General features: G+C 41.2%; 1 protein-coding gene across 6 annotated transcripts in view; it reads left to right on the forward strand.

The window, feature by feature from the left end:
• DCLK2 (doublecortin like kinase 2) overlaps positions 1 to 21,218 on the forward strand; it is a 113,117-nt gene that overhangs the window by 46,044 nt on the left and 45,855 nt on the right. For 4 of the 6 annotated variants that reach the window (XR_005453413.1, XR_005453414.1, XM_038755116.1 and 1 more), the window contains exons 3-6: positions 8,080 to 8,182; positions 11,813 to 11,917; positions 14,450 to 14,500; positions 19,854 to 19,948. Coding sequence is in view for 3 of the 6 variants with exons in the window: in XM_038755116.1 (XP_038611044.1) it covers positions 8,080 to 8,182; positions 11,813 to 11,917; positions 14,450 to 14,500; positions 19,854 to 19,948 (354 nt within the window). In the remaining 3 variants the exon portion in view is untranslated. The remainder of the gene's footprint in view (positions 1 to 8,079; positions 8,183 to 11,812; positions 11,918 to 14,449; positions 14,501 to 19,853; positions 19,949 to 21,218) is intronic. The other 2 variants (XR_005453415.1, XM_038755117.1) reach the window with 1 other exon arrangement.

The raw sequence follows: 21,218 nt of genomic DNA on the forward strand, positions 1-21,218 counted from the left end.
TCCTGTTTAGAGAAACTGACTCAATTCAGGTTCAGAGCCTCACTGTGAAGGGTCTGTCTTTTTCATTTTTGTATATATACTTTCTGAACACAGGGCTTAAAAGAAAATTTCAAAGCCTTGAATATCCTCCCCTGTATATCAGTTCATTACTCTTTTTCTCTCTTACATCTGCCCCCAAAGAAGCAATTCTCTGAGGTCATGCCTGATTTAAGCCCTGATGGTACTACAGATCAACCAAATCAGACAATTGCCAGACTCTCCAGGAACAAAAATTATTAATTGAGCATCCACTGGCTGCTGTGCACTGTAGTAAACACTTGAGAAAATGCAACAAATGGGTGAGGCACTTTCCCTGCCTGATTCAGCAACATTCCTTATAGCCTACTTTAAATTTATAACACAGCAGTTAAGTTAGTGCTCACAGTTCAAAACGTGCATCAGAGTGGGCCACTCTGCTTATCACAATAGACTTGTAACTTGTATTTTCCCAATGGTATGATGATCTGTGAATTACAAACACCGGCCTGGCCAAGCCTGTTGTGTTTCCTTATTCAAAAAATAAAAATCAGAAGAGAGAGGCAATTGATAAAAAGTGCCCCTGCTTGGATGGGTAGCCAGGAAACGAACAGTTTTCTCTCTTGATTGAAAAGGAATGAGTCAGTCAATTGTCCTGGAACCCAGGGTGCTAGAATTTCTGTTTTCCCTTTGATGAAAATGAAATTGCCTTTTGTAAGGAATTGGATGAAAAAGACCAAGCGTCTGACAGACAACTTTTGTAGTTTCCTGTAATTTCTGAATAAAAGGGTCAGGAAGGCCTGAGAACACATGCAAATTCAGCATCAAGAAATTGGCTTCCTACTGTTACTGGGAGTGATGGCCCAGGAGCTGTGATACAGGCATCACAAAACCGCAACACGGCACAATTCATTTACCCTCCCCCAGCCCCCACACCATATATTGCTTGATTTCTGAACCCAGTGACGATGACCACGCCAAACCAGTGTGGCATGGCTAAGGCAAATAATTCAGTCAGAATGACAGGGGTTTCACAATTACTATCACCCTTGCAGTCAGGCTGTTAGCTCAGTGGACTTTTTACTTAAAATTGGTTCAATTTAGGGTTTGCAAAACCAGTATGGAGGAGACAGGAAAAAACGCCAAAGCCACATGATTGTTGGGTGGCATCTTCTTTTGCAAATCATCAGTGAAAACCTGTTCACTCAATCATTAGGTGCCTACTATTTGCCAAGTACTGTACTAAATGCCTGAGAAAGCACAGTAGTTAGATGCAATATGTGCCCTGAAGTAGTTTAAAATTTTGAAGGGGAAATCATTTATCCATCATATTTAGTGAGCGCTTACAGCGTGCAGAGCACTGTACTGTGTGCTTGGCAGAAGACAATATAGCTGAGTTGACAAACATGTTCTCTGTCCCCTTAGACAGTAAGCTCACTGTGGGCAGGGAGTATGTCTGTTTATTGTTATATTGTGCTCTTTCAAGTGCTTAGTATAGTACTCTGCACACAATAAGTGCTCAATAAATATGACTGAATAAATGAACAAGGAGCTTACAGTCCAGAGATATTAGAATAAATGGAGTTTCCACAGGAGTTTAAAATTGGAATGATTTTGCTCTATACCTGTGTGAGAATTCAACTCAACCATCCTGTATTTATTTTTTTAATGGTACTTGTTAAGCACTCATATTGTGCCTAAGCACTATGCTAGATAAAAGATTATTAGGTTGGACACATTCGTTGTCCAACTTGGGGCGGTCAGTCTAGGAGGAGGTAGAGTTTAATCCCCATGAGGTAACTGAGGCACAGGAAAGCTAAGTGACTTGCCTGAAGTTACACATCAGATGTCATGGACCTGGGATTAGAACCCAGGTCCTCTGACACCCAGGCCCATGCTCTTGGCACTAGGCCACACTGCTTCTCTGTATTTTGGGTCATTAAAGGCAAATTGGAATTCCTACTAAGATTTAATTGAGAATTCTATGTAGCCCTGAATAGGTTCTCTATAGGCTTGTAGGTCTGTTTGGAGGTGCAAGGCTGTCAAGGTTAGGCTGAGGATTCGATTAACAGGAAAAAGATGCCATGTGCCATGTGGTAGCCTGAGAATGTAGTTTGGGGAAGAGACCAGGGAAAGGGGGTTACTCTCCAATTACTTCTAAATTGAGATGACCAAATTAACCCAATCTACTTGCCCTTTTACCCCAGGTATTACCCCAGCTAAGGGAGGGAGAAAAGTTTACCATATGAAGATCTCTTCTGACTGGGCAGAAGCAGGCAGGCAGCATCTCACAATAAACAACTGTCTGACTTCCCTTTGCTCTTCCCTCTGCATTCCCTTGGCCTCACTAGAGGTAGAGGTGCCAGCTTTGAGGAAAATTTAAATTTTGGTGGGGAAGTTTGTTCTGTTAAACCAGTTACGTTCTGCCTAACAGAGATAGATACAAAAATAATTGATAGGAGGAAGAAATATAAGGTACATAACTTTTTATATGTACAGAAGTGCTTTAGGTGCTTGAGAGTGGTCAAATGCCCCAATGGCACAGACATTTTGAGGTAGTAATTGAGGAGGATTTGACCTGGGGAGAAGAAATAGTAATTGAGAAAGACCACTTAAAGAAAATGTGATTTCAGTAGAGTTTTGAAGTTGGGAAGGATTGTGACCCAGAAGATTTAAAGCGTGAGGGAATTCCATGCAGGAAGGATGGCATGGGTAAGTGTTTGGAGGCGGGAGAGATGAGAAAAGGCAGAGTGAGTATTTAAGCTTGAGAAGAATGAAGAGTGTGAGTTGGAGAGTAGTGGAAGAAGAGTGAATAAGTAAGATGAAAGGAGTTGATTGAGAGCTATAAGCCAGTGGTTAGTGGTTTCTGCGTGATCCAGAAAGGACTGGGTAATCATTAAGGTCTGTGAGGGTTGGCTTTCAATGAGGAAAGACAGTTTAGAGGATTAATCTATTTAACAAAGTGAAGTATGAACTGGAGAGGGGAGAGACTCCATGCAGGGAGACCAGTGGAGAGGCTAATACGGTACTCAAACTGGGACATAACAGGTGCCTGCACCAACATGGTGGTCATTGGGTGGAAAGGAAGGGGCATATTTTGGAAATATTCTAGAGGAAAAACTGATGGGATTTTAGTTAGGGACTGAATAAGGAGGATGAAAGTGTGGGAGTAGTCAAGGATAATGCTGTGGTCACCAGCTTTGGAAGTGGCAGGGATAATCCAATTCTGATAGGCAGGTTAGGTGAAGGAGAAGATTTAGGTGGAAAAAATGAATTCAGTTTAAGAAATGTTGATCTTCAGCAGTCAGGAATGTCATGTAGGCATGTCATGAAGGCTAGAGGAAAAGTGTGACTGCAGAGGATGTGAAAGGTCAGGGATATTTAAGGAGATCTTTTTAGAAGATCTTTTAGAAGAGTCAAATGAATGCAAATTAATGAGTCGTATTTCAATGCTTCCTATGTGCAGAGCCCCGTGTTTAACACTTGGGAGAGTACAATACAAGAGAGTTGGTAGAACCTCCTGCCTAGAGATGATAGTTAAAACCATGGGATTGGATGACCCGAGGGAGTGAGAATGAATCAAGAAGAGACGGGGATTTTAAGTGGAGTCATGATGGACACCCACAGTTAGGCGGTTAGAGGCTGGGGGCCTAACAGAATTCTTAGCTGCATCCTGGTGAGAGTTTGCAATCTCTTTCTTTTCTTTGATGGCCCTAAATGTAGGGTGGCTGAGGTTGGTCGTACTTTGGGATTACTTTGTTAAACTGTATCAATTTCGATCTCTTAAGGAAAAAAATCACAGTGGTGTCTAAAACTTCTGCGTCCACCCTTTAAAATCTAGTTGACCATTACAGTCTCTATTGCCAGTATCAAATGTGTTTACAGCATCCACCAATGTATTGAGAAGAGAGGTAAGTATGCCCTGACATCTGCTGAATTTTTGCCACCTTAACCACGTTCAGAACCAGATTTCTGGTGGCAGATTAGGTTATTAAAAAATCGATTCAACAGTTGATTTCTAAAATTTCATTAGAGCCATTATAGAAGGATAAATTATCTTTCATTCCTCAATCTTGTTAAATTATTTCACTCAAACCCAATAAACAACTTAATTTTCTCTTTGACATTTATCTAGGCAGAGTAAACATCAACTAATTTAGCACTATATGAAAGATTTTCATGGAAAAATTCAATTCAAAAGACCATTATTAAGAAATTGGTAGGAGATGGGTTTTCCTCTTGTTTACATAATGAAAAGGCTAATGCCTTCCACATAAGTTATAAATCCATTTGAAAAGTCATTTCATACTTATTTTTTCCAGGTACCCTAAGTGAAGAATTTAATTTTATCTTTGCCATTCTAAACTTTACCTTGAATTAAACACATCAATCTGATGGTGCTTTAAGAATTATTTGGGGTCTATATTTTAATTTTACTTAAATGAGAAAGACGTGCCATTATTTTAAAAATCAACATAGAAGTAAACATTTTGAAAGTTATCAGTCAATCAGTGGTATTTATTGAATGCTTACTCTGTGCAGAGTACTGCAATGTACTATGTAAAATACAATAGAGTTGGTAGTCACAATCCCTACCCACAAGGAGCCTTCAGTCTTCATTCTTTATACCTACTATTACAGACTATAAGCTCTTTGTGGGTACACAACCAAGTGCTTAGGTGATGCAGAGAGGAGGGTGGGTAGAGGAAAAAAGGCTTAAGTCAGGAAAGGCCTTTCAGGTGATGTGATTTTTTTTTTTTTTTAGAAGGTTTTGAAGATAGGAAGGTGGTCGAGTCAGGAAGAGGGAGTTTCAGCCCTGAGGGTGGTCATAGACAAGAGGTCCATGGTGGGATAGATAAGACTGAAGCAACGTGTCTCAGGAAGGAGCACGGGCTTGGGAGCCAGAGGTCATGGGTTCTAATCCTGGCTCCACCACTGGTCAGCTGTGTGACTTTGGGCACGTCACTTAACTTCTATGTGCCTCAGTTACCTCATCTGTCAAATGGGGATTAAAACTGTGAGCCCCATGTGGGACAACCTGATCACTTTGTATCCCCCCAATGCTTAGAACAGTGCTTTGCACATAGTAAGCACTTAACAAATGCCATCATTATTATTATAAGATCAAGGTAAAGAAAGTAGGTTGGTGTTAGAGGAGTGAAGCATGTGGATTAGGTTGTAGTAGGAGATCAGCAAGGTAAATCAGTAGGAAGAGAGCTGATTGAGTGCCTTAAGTTTAATGGTAGTGGGTTTCTGTTTGTTGCAGAAATGGATGGGAAACCATTGAAGATTTTTGAGGGGTGGAGAGATGTGGACTGATCAGTTGTTTTAGAGTAATGATCCAAGCAGCAGAGTAAAGCATGGGCTGGAGAAGGGAGATTCAGGAGGCTGATAAGTCAAGGTGGGAAATAAATACCTGGATTGGCGTGGTTGCTGAAACGTCTCCTGAGAAGACTTGATGCAATTTTCAGAGTAATTCTGGACTGGGTTTTCCGAGAAACCTCAGGGCAGTGAGATGTGATGAATAGGCTTCACTCATATGAACCTTCATTTACATTTCTGGTCTTGGGCAAAAATGTCATCCTTGGCTCTTATCACTTAACATACCTTCCTGGCCTTGGTTTCGCATTCTTAGGAGAATCTGTAGTCTAGAACTGGGGTCTCAGGGGGTTTTATAATGGCATTCATCAAATATACTACTATTTTCCTAAATATATATAACTCTATAACTAAGTATAATATCTCTAGGACCCGCTCTACAATCTCTATCCGATCTGCTAACGCTGATCCAGGCACCACTGTACCTGCCTCTTTGACCATTCTGCCTCCCAGCACCTAGCTTCATGATGTTTCCACTGTCTCCTTTGTTATCATCATCATCATCAATCGTATTTATTGAGCGCTTACTATGTGCAGAGCACTGTACTAAGTGCTTGGGAAGTACAAATTGGCAACATATAGAGACAGTCCCTACCCAACAGTGGGTTATCAATGGAATGTCTGCAATGCTTAGTGCATATTTTTCTACCACCAGAACTTTGAGAAAGAGTAGTAATTGGAGCTGTTCTCTAAGGATTAAGAGTGTGACTATTCATTTGTTCAGTAGCATTGGGGAAGCAGCGTGGCTCAGTGGAAAGAGCACGGGTTTTGGAGTCAGAGTTCATGGGTTCGAATCCTGGCTCCGCCAATTGTCAGCTATGTGACTTTGGGCAAGTCACTTAACTTCTCTGTACCTCAGTTACCTCATCTGTAAAATGGGGAATAAGATCGTGAGCCCCCCGTGGGACAACCTGATCACCTTGTAACCTCTCCAGTGCTTAGAACAGTGCTTTGCACATACTAAGTGCTTAATAAATGCCATCATTATTATTTATCACTATTTAAGAGCCTACCATAAGCAAGAGCACTGTTCTAGGTGCTCGGTGGAATGCAATGAAGTGAAAGCTGTGGTTTCTGCCCAGAAGGACCTCACAAGCTAATGAAGCAACAGGTCCAAAGTGATTTCTGAGATTAGATAGTCAAGAGCAATAGTTACTGTACAAATACTGGGCATGCTGTCAGAAGCTGTTAAAAAAAAAAGGTTAAATAATTCAAATCTTTGGCTTCAGGGAATTGACAATCTAATATACTTCTAGGTATTTAATGCAATATTTAATTATAGTCACGTCCAATAGCTTTAACAATTCTAATCTCTTCATGGTATTAAGTGCTTACTATGCATGAGGCACTGTATTAAACACTGGGGTAGATACAACCTGATCAGGCTGGACACAGCCCACGTCCCACCCACATGGGGCTCACAGTCTTAATCCCCATTTTACAGATGAGGCGACTGAGGCACGGAGAAGTTAAGTGACTTATCCAAGGTCACACATAGACAAGTGGCAGAGTCAGGATTAGAACGTGGCTCCCAGGGCCCTGCTTTGTCCACTAGGCTACGGCCCTTCTCAGTATTTGGGATAAATGCCCTTAAAAAATATGACCTCCTTTTTGTTTTATCCTTCTTTTTTGTGATCTATCAGCAGGTTTATTGTGGAAATGAGTATGGTAATTAAACCTTTAAAAAAATAATTTTTGCAATTAATCCTTTTTCTTTCTATTTCTTACCTTTAAAGCAGGTGAATTAGGCCTGGATTAACTTTGATGTTCAAAATCTAAATTCCTTTCAATGTTTACAAATAATACTCTGCATGCAGTTAGGGATATATAACCTAAGATGAAAATAACTAAGTAATTTTCTTAAATACCCACTTGTTACTCTTGATTTTAAATGGCAAAAATTCAATATTGCTTTCTAAATTGTAGCTTGTTGAAATGGTGTGTGTGGTCTCCTGCCAGTTTATCTCTTTAATTTGGGAGGGGAAAAGCTTTAATTTCCCCAGTTTACACTAAGGACATTTGTACTGACAATTAAAATTTAAGGATATATTTTGCTTATGAGAGAAAAGTGATTGCTTATTCAGTCGTGTAAAAAGTTTGTTTAAATTTTGTACTTAGATTGTCCAGATTGTTTTAGTATTTAAAATATTTGTGATGTTTTGAAGAATTTTCATTGTTTAAAATAATCTGTTTTCCCTAATCAGGTTCAACTCTTTTATTCAATTTACACTTGTATGAGATTACATCTTATCATTCCAAGGATTGGACAGAGCACTGATCAAGCATCCATCATCCATCCTCGTACTTTCAGGGTGGGCCATACCTAAACTGTCCCAGATAGGATTCTGTTCTCTTTTTAAAGCTCTCCAGAAGAGTCACCCCAGCCTTCCTCAGTAGCCTCTTCTAAGGCTTAGTAACTCCACCAAGAAATTATTCCTTATATTTAACCAAAATCCCTCCTGCAGTTTATTTTCCTCTATTCTGACCTCAGTCAAGGTGGAAAAGATTGATCTCTACCCTTAGGTAAGAGCTCTGTCATAAATTTTCTCTCAGCCTTTGCTCATCCCAACCTTCAACATTAAATATCAGATGGGCTTCTGTATTCATTACCAGTTGAAGCTTCTGTAATGGTTTTCCACAAACTTCACTTAAACATTCTTATTTCCATTGTTTGTGTACTTTCAGGTCACTTGTCTGCAGGACTTTTTTGGTGATGACGATGTCTTCATTGCATGTGGACCTGAAAAATTCCGCTATGCCCAAGATGACTTTGTCCTGGATCACAGTGGTGAGATTATGCTCCTGAAATTGCCTAACACTTATACTTTCCTTTTTATTGAGGTAATACCTTGAGACTGCATCACACTGTTGTTATATTAGAGGAGTAGACCACATAGCTATATATAGACAAGGCAGAAGCAGTCTATCTAGACTTTGGTGAGCCTTTGGATTTGATGGTAATAGTAGGAGTAGTATTTATTGTGATCCCGCTGGATGTGGTGTAGTATTCTATGTACTTGGAAAGTACAAAATAACTGAGTGACTTGTTCCCTGCCCATAAAGACCTTATATTCTAATAGGGGAAAACACACATTTAGAATTATAACTGCCTCCACCACTTACCTGCCTGTGTGACCTTGAGTATGTCACTTCACTTCTTTGTGTTTCAGTTGCCTCATCTGTAAATTGGGGATTAAAGCTTTGAGCCCTATGTGGGACATGGATTGTGACCAACCTGATTAACTTGTACCTATCACAACACTTAGTGCAATGCCTGGCACATAGTAAGCACTTAACAAGTGCCATAAAAAAAAATAAAAAAGGTAAAGGTAAAAACTAAACAAGATCTGTTTTGCAGATGTGGACACCAGAACTTGAATGATTGAATCAGCCTGTGCCTGAGCACCTCTGTCACCCCCATTCTACTTTGGCCAACAGAACTCACATTCTATCCAGTCCATTTCTTGTTGTAGGAAGAGTAATCCATAATTCCTTAAATGTCTTCTATTAAATTTGCCTATGGAAAGCATTCAACATGGAAGAAACAAGTGTACTATTTTTAAGGTCACTTGAAGCCCAGAGTCTGAAGAATGGATCCAGGAATAAGTATTAGTGCTTATGCACTCTGTTATCCAAACCATTGATTGCAGATAATACCAACAGTTATAACAAATCTTTGTCCTCCCTGAAATAGTGACACAGGCATTTAAAGTGTTTAGAATTTAAGCTGGGTACGGATGGTTGTATGGATTTAGGCACCATGAACAGATTTCAGTATTATAGTAGGTAAAAGTGGGGCACAGCTAATAGTGCCTCAGTATTTTATAAGAAGCCATTAAAGGATACAACTAATAATTATTGAATATAGCATGTATTAAGTGCTTACCATTTGGTAGAAACAAGGTTATGAGCTACAGTCTCTGTGCCATGTGGGATTTACAGTCTATTTTATGCCTGTTTTACAGATGAGGTAACTGAGGTTAAGTGTTTTAAACTGTAAGTTCATTGTGGGCATGTCTACCAAATTTGTTGTAATAATAATAATGAAAATGGTATTTATTAAGCACTTACTGTGTTCCAGGCACTGTAGTGAACACTGGGGTAGATACAAGATCATTCATTGTTGTATTTATTGAGCGCTTATTGTGTGCAGAGCACTGTACTAAGTGCTTGGGAAGTACAAGTTGGCAACATATAGAGACGGTCCCTACCCAACAATGGGCTCAAAGTCTAGAAGGGGGAGACAGACAACAAAACAAAACATGTGGTCAGGTGTCAAGTCATCAGAATAAATAGAAGTAAAGCTAGATGCACATAATTGAGAAAATAAATAGACTAGTAAATATGTACAAGTAAAATAAATAGAGTTATAAATCTGTACAAACATACAGGTGCTGTGGGGAGGAGAAGGAGATGGGGCAAGGGGGATGGGGAGGGGGAGAGGAGAAAGGGGGCTCAGTCTTGGAAGGCCTCCTGGAGGAGGTGAGCTCTCAATAGGGCTTTGAAGGGAGGAAGAGAGCTAACTTGGCGGATGTGCAGAGGGAGGGCATTCCAGGCCCGGGGGAGGACGTGGGCCGGGGGTTGACGGCGGGACAGGCAAGAACGAGGCACAGTGAGGAGGTTAGCGGCAGAGGAGCGGAGGGTGTGGGCTGGGCTGAAGAAGGAGAGAAGGGAGGTGAGGTAGGAGGGGGCGAGGTGACGGAGAGCCTTGAAGCCAAGAGTGAGGAGTTTTTGCCTGATTTAGGGTGACTGGTAGCCACTGGAGATTTTTGAGGAGGGGAGTCACATGCCCAGAGCATTTCTCCACAAATATGATCCGGGCAGCAGCGTGAAGTGTAGACTGAAGTGGGGAGAGACAGGAGGATGGGAGGTCAGAGAGGAGGCTGATGCAGTAATCCAGTCGGGATAGGATGAGAGATTGAACCAGCAAGGTAGCGGTTTGGATGGAGAGAAAAGGGCGGATCTTGGCGATGTTGCGGAGGTGAGACCAGCAGGTTTTGTTGATGGCTTGGATTCGAGGGGTGAACGATAGAGGAGAGTCGAGGATGACACCAAGTTTGCGGGCTTGTGAGACGGGAAGGATGGTAGTGCTGGGAAAGTCAGGGAGAGGGCAGTGTTTGGGAGGGAAGGTAAGGAGTTCAGTCTTGGACATGTTGAGTTTTAGATGGCAGGCAGACATCCCAGATGGAGATGTCCTGAAGGCAGGAGGAGATACGAGCGTTGAGGGAGGGAGAGAGAGCAGGGGCAGAGATGTAGATTTGGGTGTCATCAGCATAGAGATGATAGTTGAAGTTGTGGGAGCGAATGAGTTCACCAAGGGAGTGAGTGTAGATAGAGAACAGAAGGGGACCAAGAACTGATCCTTGAGGAACCCCTACAATAAGGGGCTGGGAGGGGGAGGAGGGGCCCGCAAAGGAGACTGAGAATGAACGAGGAGAACCAGGAGAGGACGGAGCCTGTGAAGCCAAGGTTGGATAGTGTGTTGAGGAGAAGGGTCGAAGGCAGCTGAGAGGTCGAGGAGGATTAGGATAGAGTAGGAGCTGTTGGATTTGGCAAGAAGGAGGTCATTGGTGACTTTTGAGAGGGCAGTTTTGGTTGAGTGTAGGGGACGGAAGCCAGATTGGAGGGGGTCGAAGAGAGAGTTTGCTTTAAGGAATTCGAGGCAGCGGTTGTAGGTGACTTGTTCAAGGAGTTTGGAAAGGAATGGTAGGAGGGAGATAGGGCGATAACTAGAAGGGGAGGTGGAGTCAAGAGAGGGATTTTTTAGGGTGGGGGAGAAGTGGGCATGTTGATAATCGAATTGGACATAGTCCCTGTTCCACATGGGGCTCACATTCTTAATCCCCATTTTACAGATGAGGAAACTGAGGCACAGGGAAGTGAAGTGACTTGCCCAAGGTCACACAGCAGATGAGAGGCAGAGCTGGGATTAGAACCCAGGTCCTCTGACTCCTTGGACTGTGCTCTTTCCACCAAGCCATACTGTACTCTACTAAATGCCTAGTACAGTGCTCCGCACCCAGTAAGAGCTCAGTAAATTACTACTGATTGATTGGTTGATTGATGCGACTCACCCAACGTCACATCGTAGGTCTGTGGTGGAGCCAGGGCTAAAACCTGGGCCTCCTAACTCCTGATCCCAAACTCCTTCCACTAAACCTTACACCCCCTCCCCAAACTCCCCAGATACAACTACCCCCACTTTGCTTCCTTTCTTGTTCCTTGTTTGGGTTTACATTTTTTTTATGGTGGAATAGGTCAGGAAAAAATACAACACTGTCCCAATTACAATGAAAATTCTGACCTGACTTATTGGTCTGAAATCGTTATACTCAATTTCCAGCACAGTAAATTATTGTTTGACATGAGTTACTTTGAACGCAGGGATATATTTAAATCTCCTTATGGTCCTTTCTAGAATGCCGTGTCTTGAAGCCTTCATATTCTCGTTCCCCTGGTGCTCGAAGGCATTCTGGATCCAAAAGCCCTGGACCTTCTCGTCGCAGCAAATCACCTGTATCAGGTACAAATAAAAACGAACAATTATATGGAGCTGCTTGTTGCACTTGGGTACTTTTAGAGAAGCATCATTTGCATGAAATACAGGTTTAATCCATTAAAGGAAACAATACACGGGAAGTTCATTTGGTACTAAAATTTGAGTTGTTTTTGTGCCCTCCAAAACTGATGTATAGGAATTGGAGCCACAAATAGATTTTTCAAATATAAAAAATAATTCAGGCTGCTCTTACATTTAGAACCAGGAGAAATGGATGCAGAGTTTTTGCAACTAACTCATTCATCACACCGATTTTTTTTTCTCCCAGTTGTGTGTCCCACTGAGATTTATTAGTCTGCTCTGTTTACATCTACCTTGAAAAATAAATATTAAACCAAAAATTTACTAATCCTCAAAACTGTTTCACCCTCCTTTCTCCAATGGTTCACAGGCAGTAAATTATAGTCAGTTTTCTGAAGGGGCAGAAAGCTATTTTCAAGGCTAGCATATATTATGTAAGAAAAATTATTGTGTGTGCATTTTTTAACAATCCTAGGAATGTTGAAAACTTCTGAGGAATTTAGACTCTTCTGAAACATTTCTAGTTTTATTTTGCCGTGCCTTTTTAAAGTTTAGTAGTACCCAGCTGTCTTACATGCCAGAGGGATGTACTTACTAGTTGTCACATTGGAAGTCTCCTTGAAACTGCTAGCCCCAAAAGTTATTTTTTCCCTTTATTCCCCTTGCTCTCTTCTTGTGCCCTCGTCCTTCTGTACAACTCCATCCCCACTTGCTCCCATCCTCTCTTGAACTTATGTTACTGAAACTGTGGCTTTGGGAAGACAGAACCTAACCTTCCCCTTCCCCACTGTCATACTGGCACCCCACCCTGAAACCAAATCCTCATTCTTTCTTGAGCCCTACTTAATAACAATACTAACGTACAATAGGTAAAGGATTGAACCAAGTGGTGGGGTAAATATAAGATAATCAGATCAGACAGAGTCCCTGTCCCACAAGGGGTTCACAGTTGAAGGGAGAGGGAGAACAGGTCTTTAAACCCCATTTTACAAATGAGAAGCAGAGGCACAGAGGAGTTAAGTGACTACTCTAGGTCACACATCAGGCAACAAGCAGAGTTGGGATTAAAACACGAGTTTCCTTACTCCAAGTTCTGTGCTCTTTCCCTAAGTCATGCAACTTCTCCATGATGCTTTCTGGGTTTTTCTTTATTTTTTTTTAAGTAAAGTCGTCTTCCTTTCTGTATATCTATCTCCTCCCACCTTTACCACCCCCGTACCTTGAAGACAACACTCTGTTTCCACCCCCACTCCCCATTTCCTGGTTATGTCCTTTTCCACTATGTGGTTTTAGGGATCTGGGCTGGCCAGGGGCAGAAGTGGATGCCCAGTTCCAGCCCTGTTCCATTCCTGTTGGGTGGGTGGCTTTATCGGATCAGGTGGTGAGACCTGGAGGGTGTTCGACGGCACGAGCCCCTGCCCTCCCTCCTCTCTCCATCCTTGATCCCAACCCCACCACCATATGACTTTGGGAGAAAGGGGTACTGAAAGCTGGGGCGGGGACATGGAGAGCTGGGTAAAATGTTAAATAAAAAAGCAAGCCATGAGTTTTGGCATTTTGTGGGGACTGGCTCCAGATGATAGGCCAGTATGGGTATGGTCTCCCTGAAGTTTGGGAGCCAGGGGAATAAGCTATAGGACAGGGTGTGACATGTGACAGGTGTTAGAAGAGCAAGTGAATAAAGAAAGGAATGACTTACTGGGTCAGTAGCTAGTAATATGACAGTGAGATTTCCAGTGTCATGGGCGGTGACAGCTAGCCAACTAGTCTCCTATTTCAGGCATCGTGAAGGACCATATATTTCAAGAATAGTGAACTGTATATTAAATTGTTAGTGGCATAAAATATGATTGATTGTGTTTCTTTATCATTAGCCTGAAGGAAATGTTTTAGCCCAATTTTCACCAACCTTGCCTGTGTCTTCCAATGTCACACAAATAAAATGACATCAGTTTCTTTACTGAGCTTCAATTTTCATTAATAATTCTGCTTGCTTATCACCTATTTCCTTAAGATTCTAAGCCTGTAGGCATAGGTTTTTCAACTCCAGTGACTGAAAGGTATTTAAAATTCTAAACTGCATTTTGAGGCCATGATGCACTGGTCTTTATGATCTTAATAGTAATTAGGGAGTCGTATGTATTTTTTACGATGATTGCATATGATCTTTCGATAATGGGGAAAACTCATCTGCTCAAATGAAAGGAAAACAAAGTGAAGAACCAGAAAATCACTATGAAAAGAATATCATAAAATGTTAACTGTGCTGTTGGTATTACTAATAGGAACTTTACCCTGCATTAAACATTTTTTTTTAAAAAACTCTAATTGATATTTATGTGCAACCTCTCCCTTCCTACTGAGTGATTGTAGCTTTTATCTGTCTTTCCTAATGCATGCCAAATTCTGTTGAATAACCTTGTTCCTTAATGTCTCCCTCTGTCTTCCTTCTTTGTTTATACTGAATGATTACAGTAAAGAGGGGTGGCCACTACTACAGTGCACATTCTACTGCCAAATCCCCAGGTGAGCCACTGCTCTTTGCCCACTTTCCCTTACCCTTTCATTCCATTTCCATGAATATATTTGAGTGTTCCATTTGACGTCTATGAACAAAAAGAATGTGCAACAGCATTTCGCATGTGCCTGCTCATTATATTTTATTAGAGATACATTTTCTACTTTATATTGTAACTAATATCTTTGCATTGGCAAAAAAATTCAAGTTGTAGACCAAAAACGTGGTTATAATCTGAAATGACACTAGAAGCAACACACTCCTTATGTTATACAGGAATTGGAAACTTCACTTTACTAATGTAAGGGCTCCCCACTGCAGCGTTACCCAACGCTCGAACTCAGTGGCCGTTAACCTTAGATTAATTGTGGTATTTGTTAAGCACTTACTATGTGCCAAGCATTATATTAAGCACTGGGGTAGATACAAGAAAATCAGGTCCCACATGGGGCTGCACGTTTTGAATCCCTGTTTTGCAGATGAGGAAGCTGAGGCACAGAGATTTACTCAAGGTCACACAGCAGATAAATGGTGGATCTGGGATTAGAACCTAGGTCCTCTTACTCCTACGCCCGTGATTTTTCCCACTGGGACACACTGCTTCATAGGTGGATTGCAGTAAGATTTATCTGCCAGCTAGTGTTATAAGACACAGTTTTACCGTGGGGACTGTCGCTTCTTGAATGAACCACTGGCAGCAGGTAGGAGACAGCAGAGAAGAGAGTGAGGCTGGCTTTTCTGACTTTCGCGTGCACTCACGTTTCACATTCACACCTTGTTAACTGTCCATCCAAGGTCTCAGGTCTTCCTTCTGCAGGTAGAGTTTCTGTTGATTCTGGACCTTTGCACACTCTTTCACCATCCAGGCCTTTCTTCAAGTCAGAGTTTGTGGGGAGGGACCTTGTGCCCACAGAGAGTCACCAACTCCCTGATGACTCATAACTCCCAGGCGGGCAGGGCCACTCTCAGCATTTAGGACTAGCCTGTGAGCCATTCAGCTATATTTATTTAGCACTTACTGTATGCAGAGCACTGTACTAAGCAGCGAGAATACAATATAATAGACACGTTTCTTGTCCACAACGAGCTTATAGTCTACAGGAGGGTTTATCCAATTAGCAGGGTTTTTTCTGAGTTTTGCTGTCCAGTTTCAGAGTCTTAACGAGTCCATCTTCCTCTTCCTGTGGAAACCATGGGCAGTACACAATGCCATTCACAAACCCATCTTCCACGGGATGTCATCTACAATGCATTAAGTGACTTAGCCTGCAAGCTTGTGGTTTCAAGTGCCTTTGTCTAAAAGATGTTTGCTTTTTCCCTTTCTGTCTGTCAGTGTGTGAGTTTACAAGCCCAAGTTTTAAAGACCCTTGTTATTGTACTTTCCCTATTACTAAAACGTTGCAAAGTATCAGCACCAGTCTTTGAAGTCTGATTGTGACGTGACCAGACTTTTTTTCCCTGAAGACCATTGAATTTGGGAAAAGGAAAAGATTCTTAGAGAAGCAGCATGGCCTAGTGGATAGAGCGCGGGCCTGGGATTCAGAAGGTCGTGGGTTCTAATCCCAGCTCTGCCACTTATCTGCTGTGTGACCTTGGGCAAGTCACTTCACTTCTCTGTCTCAATTACCTGATCTGTAAAATGGGGATTGAGACTATTCCCCACATGGGACAGGGGCTGTGTCCAACCTGATATGCTTGTATCCATCCCAGCACTTAGAAAAGTACCTGGCACATAGTAAGTGTGTAACAAATACCATTATTATTATTATATTCAAATGACAGAATAATGGTCAGTTAAGAGAAATAAAACATCCCAAATTGTATGAGTTTAGTTTTTCTAGGAGAGGCAGCCTGGAAGAAAGATCATGGGCCTGGGAATCAGAGGTCCTAGTTTCTAATCCCAGTTTGCCAATTGACTGCTGTGTGACCTTGGCAAGTCACTTAGCTTCTCTATGCCTGTTTCCCCATCTGTAAAATTAGAATTAAATACCTGGTCTCCATCCTACTTAGATAATAAGCCCCATGTGAGACAGGAACTATGTCCAATCTAATTAATTTGTATTTACCCCAGCACTTAGAACAGTGCTTAACACCTAGTAAGCACTTTATAAATACCACAAGTGAAGGAAGGGAAGTGTTAGGTATGGTGTGGACTTTTTAAGACAGAAAAAGGGAATGCCATGATTTATTTTCTTTTCTAACTCAATTTGTTAATTCTACTCCAAAATCCAGGAGGTTATCACTTATGCTAACAAATTTTAAATGCTCTGTGTTCATGTTGCCTGTCTTGGTAGATTTTTCTTAGATTTCTTTTTTATAAAACTCTTCATTTGTGTGACTAATAATCTAGGCTGTTGGTTGCACTGTGCTAAAGTTGGCTATATTAATAGTAACTCTAAACCAATTGCTAATTATGCAACTGGTTTTGTTATAAGACATTATGACTAACTTGTTCCTGAGTTTCTTCTAAAACTAGAAGATTATCATTTCTTAAGCCAGCCACTCTGAAAAATGATTCGTCCTTCACAGTTAGTGCCACATCTCTCATTCCACATTTTTTAAATGAGAATAATTTAAACTTCCAATAGATTGTTTAAGGAGTGGGAAATTATTTTACTGTATTTCTATACATGGGGGCAGTTTGACTCCTAGTCAAGAGTAGATAAGGGACGGAGTAAGGGGTTTGGACTGTGCCAGCTACCCCTTCCACAATCACTTCCTCCTAATCCTGAGTTGGGTACAAGATCCCATCAATGTCTGAGCTTGCTGTAGGATATATGCCACTGGTCTTGCAATTGTGGCATGCTAAGTGCCTGTGTGATTAGAAAGGAATGAGGTAGAAGTCACACAGACATAAGGAGCTGGCTTAGAACCAGGCCAGAATCAACCTATGGAATACATTTTATTCATTCAATCATATTTATTGAGCACTTACTGTGTGCAGAACACTGTACTAAGTGCTTGTACAGTGCTTTTTTATTTTATCCAATGAATGAATAGTACTGACTGAACACTTTGTGCAGAGCACTGTACTGTACTGAGTGCTTGGGAGAGTATAGTACAGTTGGTAGGACCCCTGCCTTCGAAGGCAACCCTGCCTTGGTTAGAAAAGAAAAACCCCACACTGTCAAAGGACCAATCTTTTACTCAGGTACTAATTTTAAAGCTTCCCTATCTCATCAAATTTTAAAGAATTCTGATGACACCCAGTTTAGGGCCGCATCTTGTATCTAAAATTTTAGGTTTATTGAATTTATTTACATCTGAAATATTTAGATTTTTGTTAGGTCCAAGTCTCAGTAAAATAAGTACAAGGAGTGAGAAGAAGTGGGGTCATGGCAGAAGTAGCGTGGCTCAGTGGAAAGAGCGCAGGCTTTGGAGTCAGAGGTCATGGGTTCAAATCCTGGCTCTGCCAATTGTCAGCTGTGTGACTTTGGGCAAGTCACCTAACTTCTCTGAGTCTCAGTTCCCTCATCTATAAAATGGGGATTAAGACTGTGAGCCCTCGTGGGACAACTGGATCACTTTGTAACTTCCCCAGCGCTTAGAACATAGTAAGTGCTTAGTAAATGCCATCATTATTATTATTAAGTAGACCAAGTGGTCATGCTAGATCATAAGCTGAATAAGAATCAGCAGTGTAGCAATACTGTTTAAAAGGCAAACAAAATCATGTGATAAACCAATATGAGTACTGCATATGAAAATACAGTGGGGATAAAGACTGTAAGCCCCCCTTGGGGCTGATTACACCTGATCACCTTGTGACCTTCCGAGCACTTAGAACAGTGCTTTGCACATAGTAAGCGCTTAATAAATGACGTCATTATTATTCTTATAATCCACTGCATCAGAATTGGCCAGACTTATTAGAATACTAGATCCAATTCTGAGTTTTATCTCTTGAGAGGAAAATGGAGCATTTGGTGAGTGTTCAGGGAAAGCAAAAATGATAATTAAAGGTCTGAAAGATGGAAAGAGATTAAAAATATTTAGCCTGGAGAAAAACTTAGGATAACTATCCAGATAACTGAAATGTAAAACTGCACATTGGCATAAATCCAAATATTTGAGGCCTAAAAACTCATCCACCTAAAATCTCTAGCAAATTTGGGCCCCAGTTAAGATCCTGGAGGATAGTAGCAAGCTCTGTTTTCTTCTGTTAGGGAGGGGATAGCCATAGAAAAGAGCTGGTCTACAGGACACCAGGTGAAGAAGGTTTGGGGAGGGCAGGGAGAGGTTAGTGTCCCAATTACCTCCCTCTGATTTTCTGTGGTTGGGGCTCTCCACTTGTCTCTCTAACTTGAAGCTCCCAGGTCTTTTCTCAGATCCCCTATTTTTAGTGCTATTTGTTATTCAGTCGTATTTATTGAGCACTTACTGTGTGCAGAGCACTGTATTTAGCACTTGGGAGAGTACAATACAACAATAGACACATTTCCTGCCCACAGCAATCTTGTTAAGCACTTGTGTGGAAGGTACTCTACTATGCAGTGGGGTAGATACAAGATAATCAGGTTGGACACAGTCCATGTCTCATGTGTGGTTCACAGTCTTAATCCCCATATTCAGATGAGGTAACTGAGGCACAGAAAAGTTAAGTGACTTGTCCAAGGTCATCCAGAAGACAAATGGCCAAGCTGGAATTAGAACTCGGGTCCTCTAGATCCCCAAGCCTTTGCTCCTTGCTCCTTCCACTGGGTCATGCTGCTTTCCAACACCATCCACTCTTCAGAGGGATGGATGGTGTTTGGTCATAAATGCAGGAGTTTGGGATCCCAAAACAACAGTTAGCCATTCCCTGGCCCTGCTGAGATGGTAGCTAGAGAATGTGGGCTTAAATTCCTTGCAAATGGATTCATGTTTACTAAGTGGAACAGCTTCTGAGTAGGTTACTGGGAGATAGTGGAATTTATTTTGTGGAGATTCATGTCTAGATGAAACCGAGCAAGAGGCTTGGAAATGGAATAAATGGTTACTCAGTCGTTTTGACTTGAAGAGCCTATCTTTTTTAGTAGATATTATTGAGTGTTTCCATGGGAGATTTCTTCTGGCATGTTTTCTTTCTTTTAGAAAACATAAACAGAGTTTAATTAGACCATTTACTGTCTGAAAATTACCCCAGTTCTTGCAGTGTTTCCATCGGCTTGGTTCCACTTTGTATTTTATACATTGTATTTGTACTCTGAGGAGCAGCTTCCAATTCTTCCTTCAGGGTTGATTTATAACCTGATTAGAGCTCTCAGTGATAGAACTCAGTTAAATTTATCAGGCGTGCACATACTATTTTGAAAAAATCTGGAATTCTGTGTCCTAATAATTTATTTTCTCCTTGTTTCATGCCACTGATGACCTGATCAGTTAATGGAACTCCCAGCAGCCAGCTTTCAACTCCCAAATCCACAAAATCTTCCAGTTCCTCACCAACCAGTCCAGGAAGTTTCCGAGGACTCAAGGTAAGGGGAGACCTTACTGTGGTTTGTACTGGACAATTTAAAGTTTCTTGTTCCAGTTGTGAAAATGAGGCAAGAGGTGGACAATGGGAAAGCACTATTTTTAAACTTGGATTAAGGGTGAAAATTATGCCATATTGCCTATTGGGGAAGTTTGATTTTTAGTAATAACAATTATGGTACTGGTTAAGTGCTTTTTATGGGCCAATCACTGTTCTAATTGTCGGGGAAGTACAAGTTAATCAGGTTGGACACAGTCCATGTCCCACATTGGGTTCACAGTCTTAATCCCCTTTTTTTACAGATGAGTTAACTGAGTCACAGAGGTGTTAAGTGACTTGCCCAAAGTCACACAGCAGATGTGGTAGAGTTGGGGTTAGAACCCATGACCCTCCGACTCCTAGGCCTGTGCTCTATCCACTAGTCCATGCTGCTTCCCTTCATTTTTGCCATGATCTCATAGGCTTTAATGTCTCTCTTTTTTCTTTTTTTCAGCAATCTATTACATTGGTGGATGAGAAACTGGCAAATGCATTCTGGGAGTGGGTGGAAATGTTCTGGTACTTTTTCATTTTCCCATTAGAGTTGTGAAGTTGGAGAACACTGGTTCACAGGAGTATTTCCAATTCAACTCTTAAAAGAATAAAAATATGGGAGAACTGTCTTCCAAAAATGCAGCCCCTGGGGTATTCATTTGAGATCTACTGCTAATCTCAAAACCCCCTCTTGGCAGACTGTCTCTATGTGATGCCAATTTGTACTTCCCAAGCGCTTAGTACAGTGCTCTGCACATAGTAAGCGCTCAATAAATACGATTGATTGATTGATTGATTGATTTCACTTGCCCATCTATAACTAATTTGTGTCTTTTCAAATTAAGTGACTAATTTAAGAATGCAAAAGGCTTTGGAGACCAAATCTCCACTGCAGGTTATATAAGAGGTTTTCCTGAATTTAAGTATAGCTATCTGTGCATCCAGGGACTAGTACTTGTTTTGATTTAAACACTGCTTGAATCAATTGATATAAAATTAATGATATTTCACTGTATTTTTTTCTACTTCAAGGAAATATGTCCAGTGCCTTCCAGGCTGATGTGGCAGTGGTCATGATCAGATCATATAATAATCTCTTAAGGGATGAAGTGATTCTAGTGTTAGAATAAAAGATTTTGCATCCACAACGTGTATAGGACCCTGTATCTCAGATTACAATGAAACCTGAAATTTTGTGGTTGGTAGTAATTTTGCTTACACTGTAAAATACACTAATT

Source organism: Tachyglossus aculeatus, chromosome 12 (genome assembly GCF_015852505.1).
Source record: "Tachyglossus aculeatus isolate mTacAcu1 chromosome 12, mTacAcu1.pri, whole genome shotgun sequence".
Lineage (NCBI taxonomy): Eukaryota > Metazoa > Chordata > Mammalia > Monotremata > Tachyglossidae > Tachyglossus > Tachyglossus aculeatus.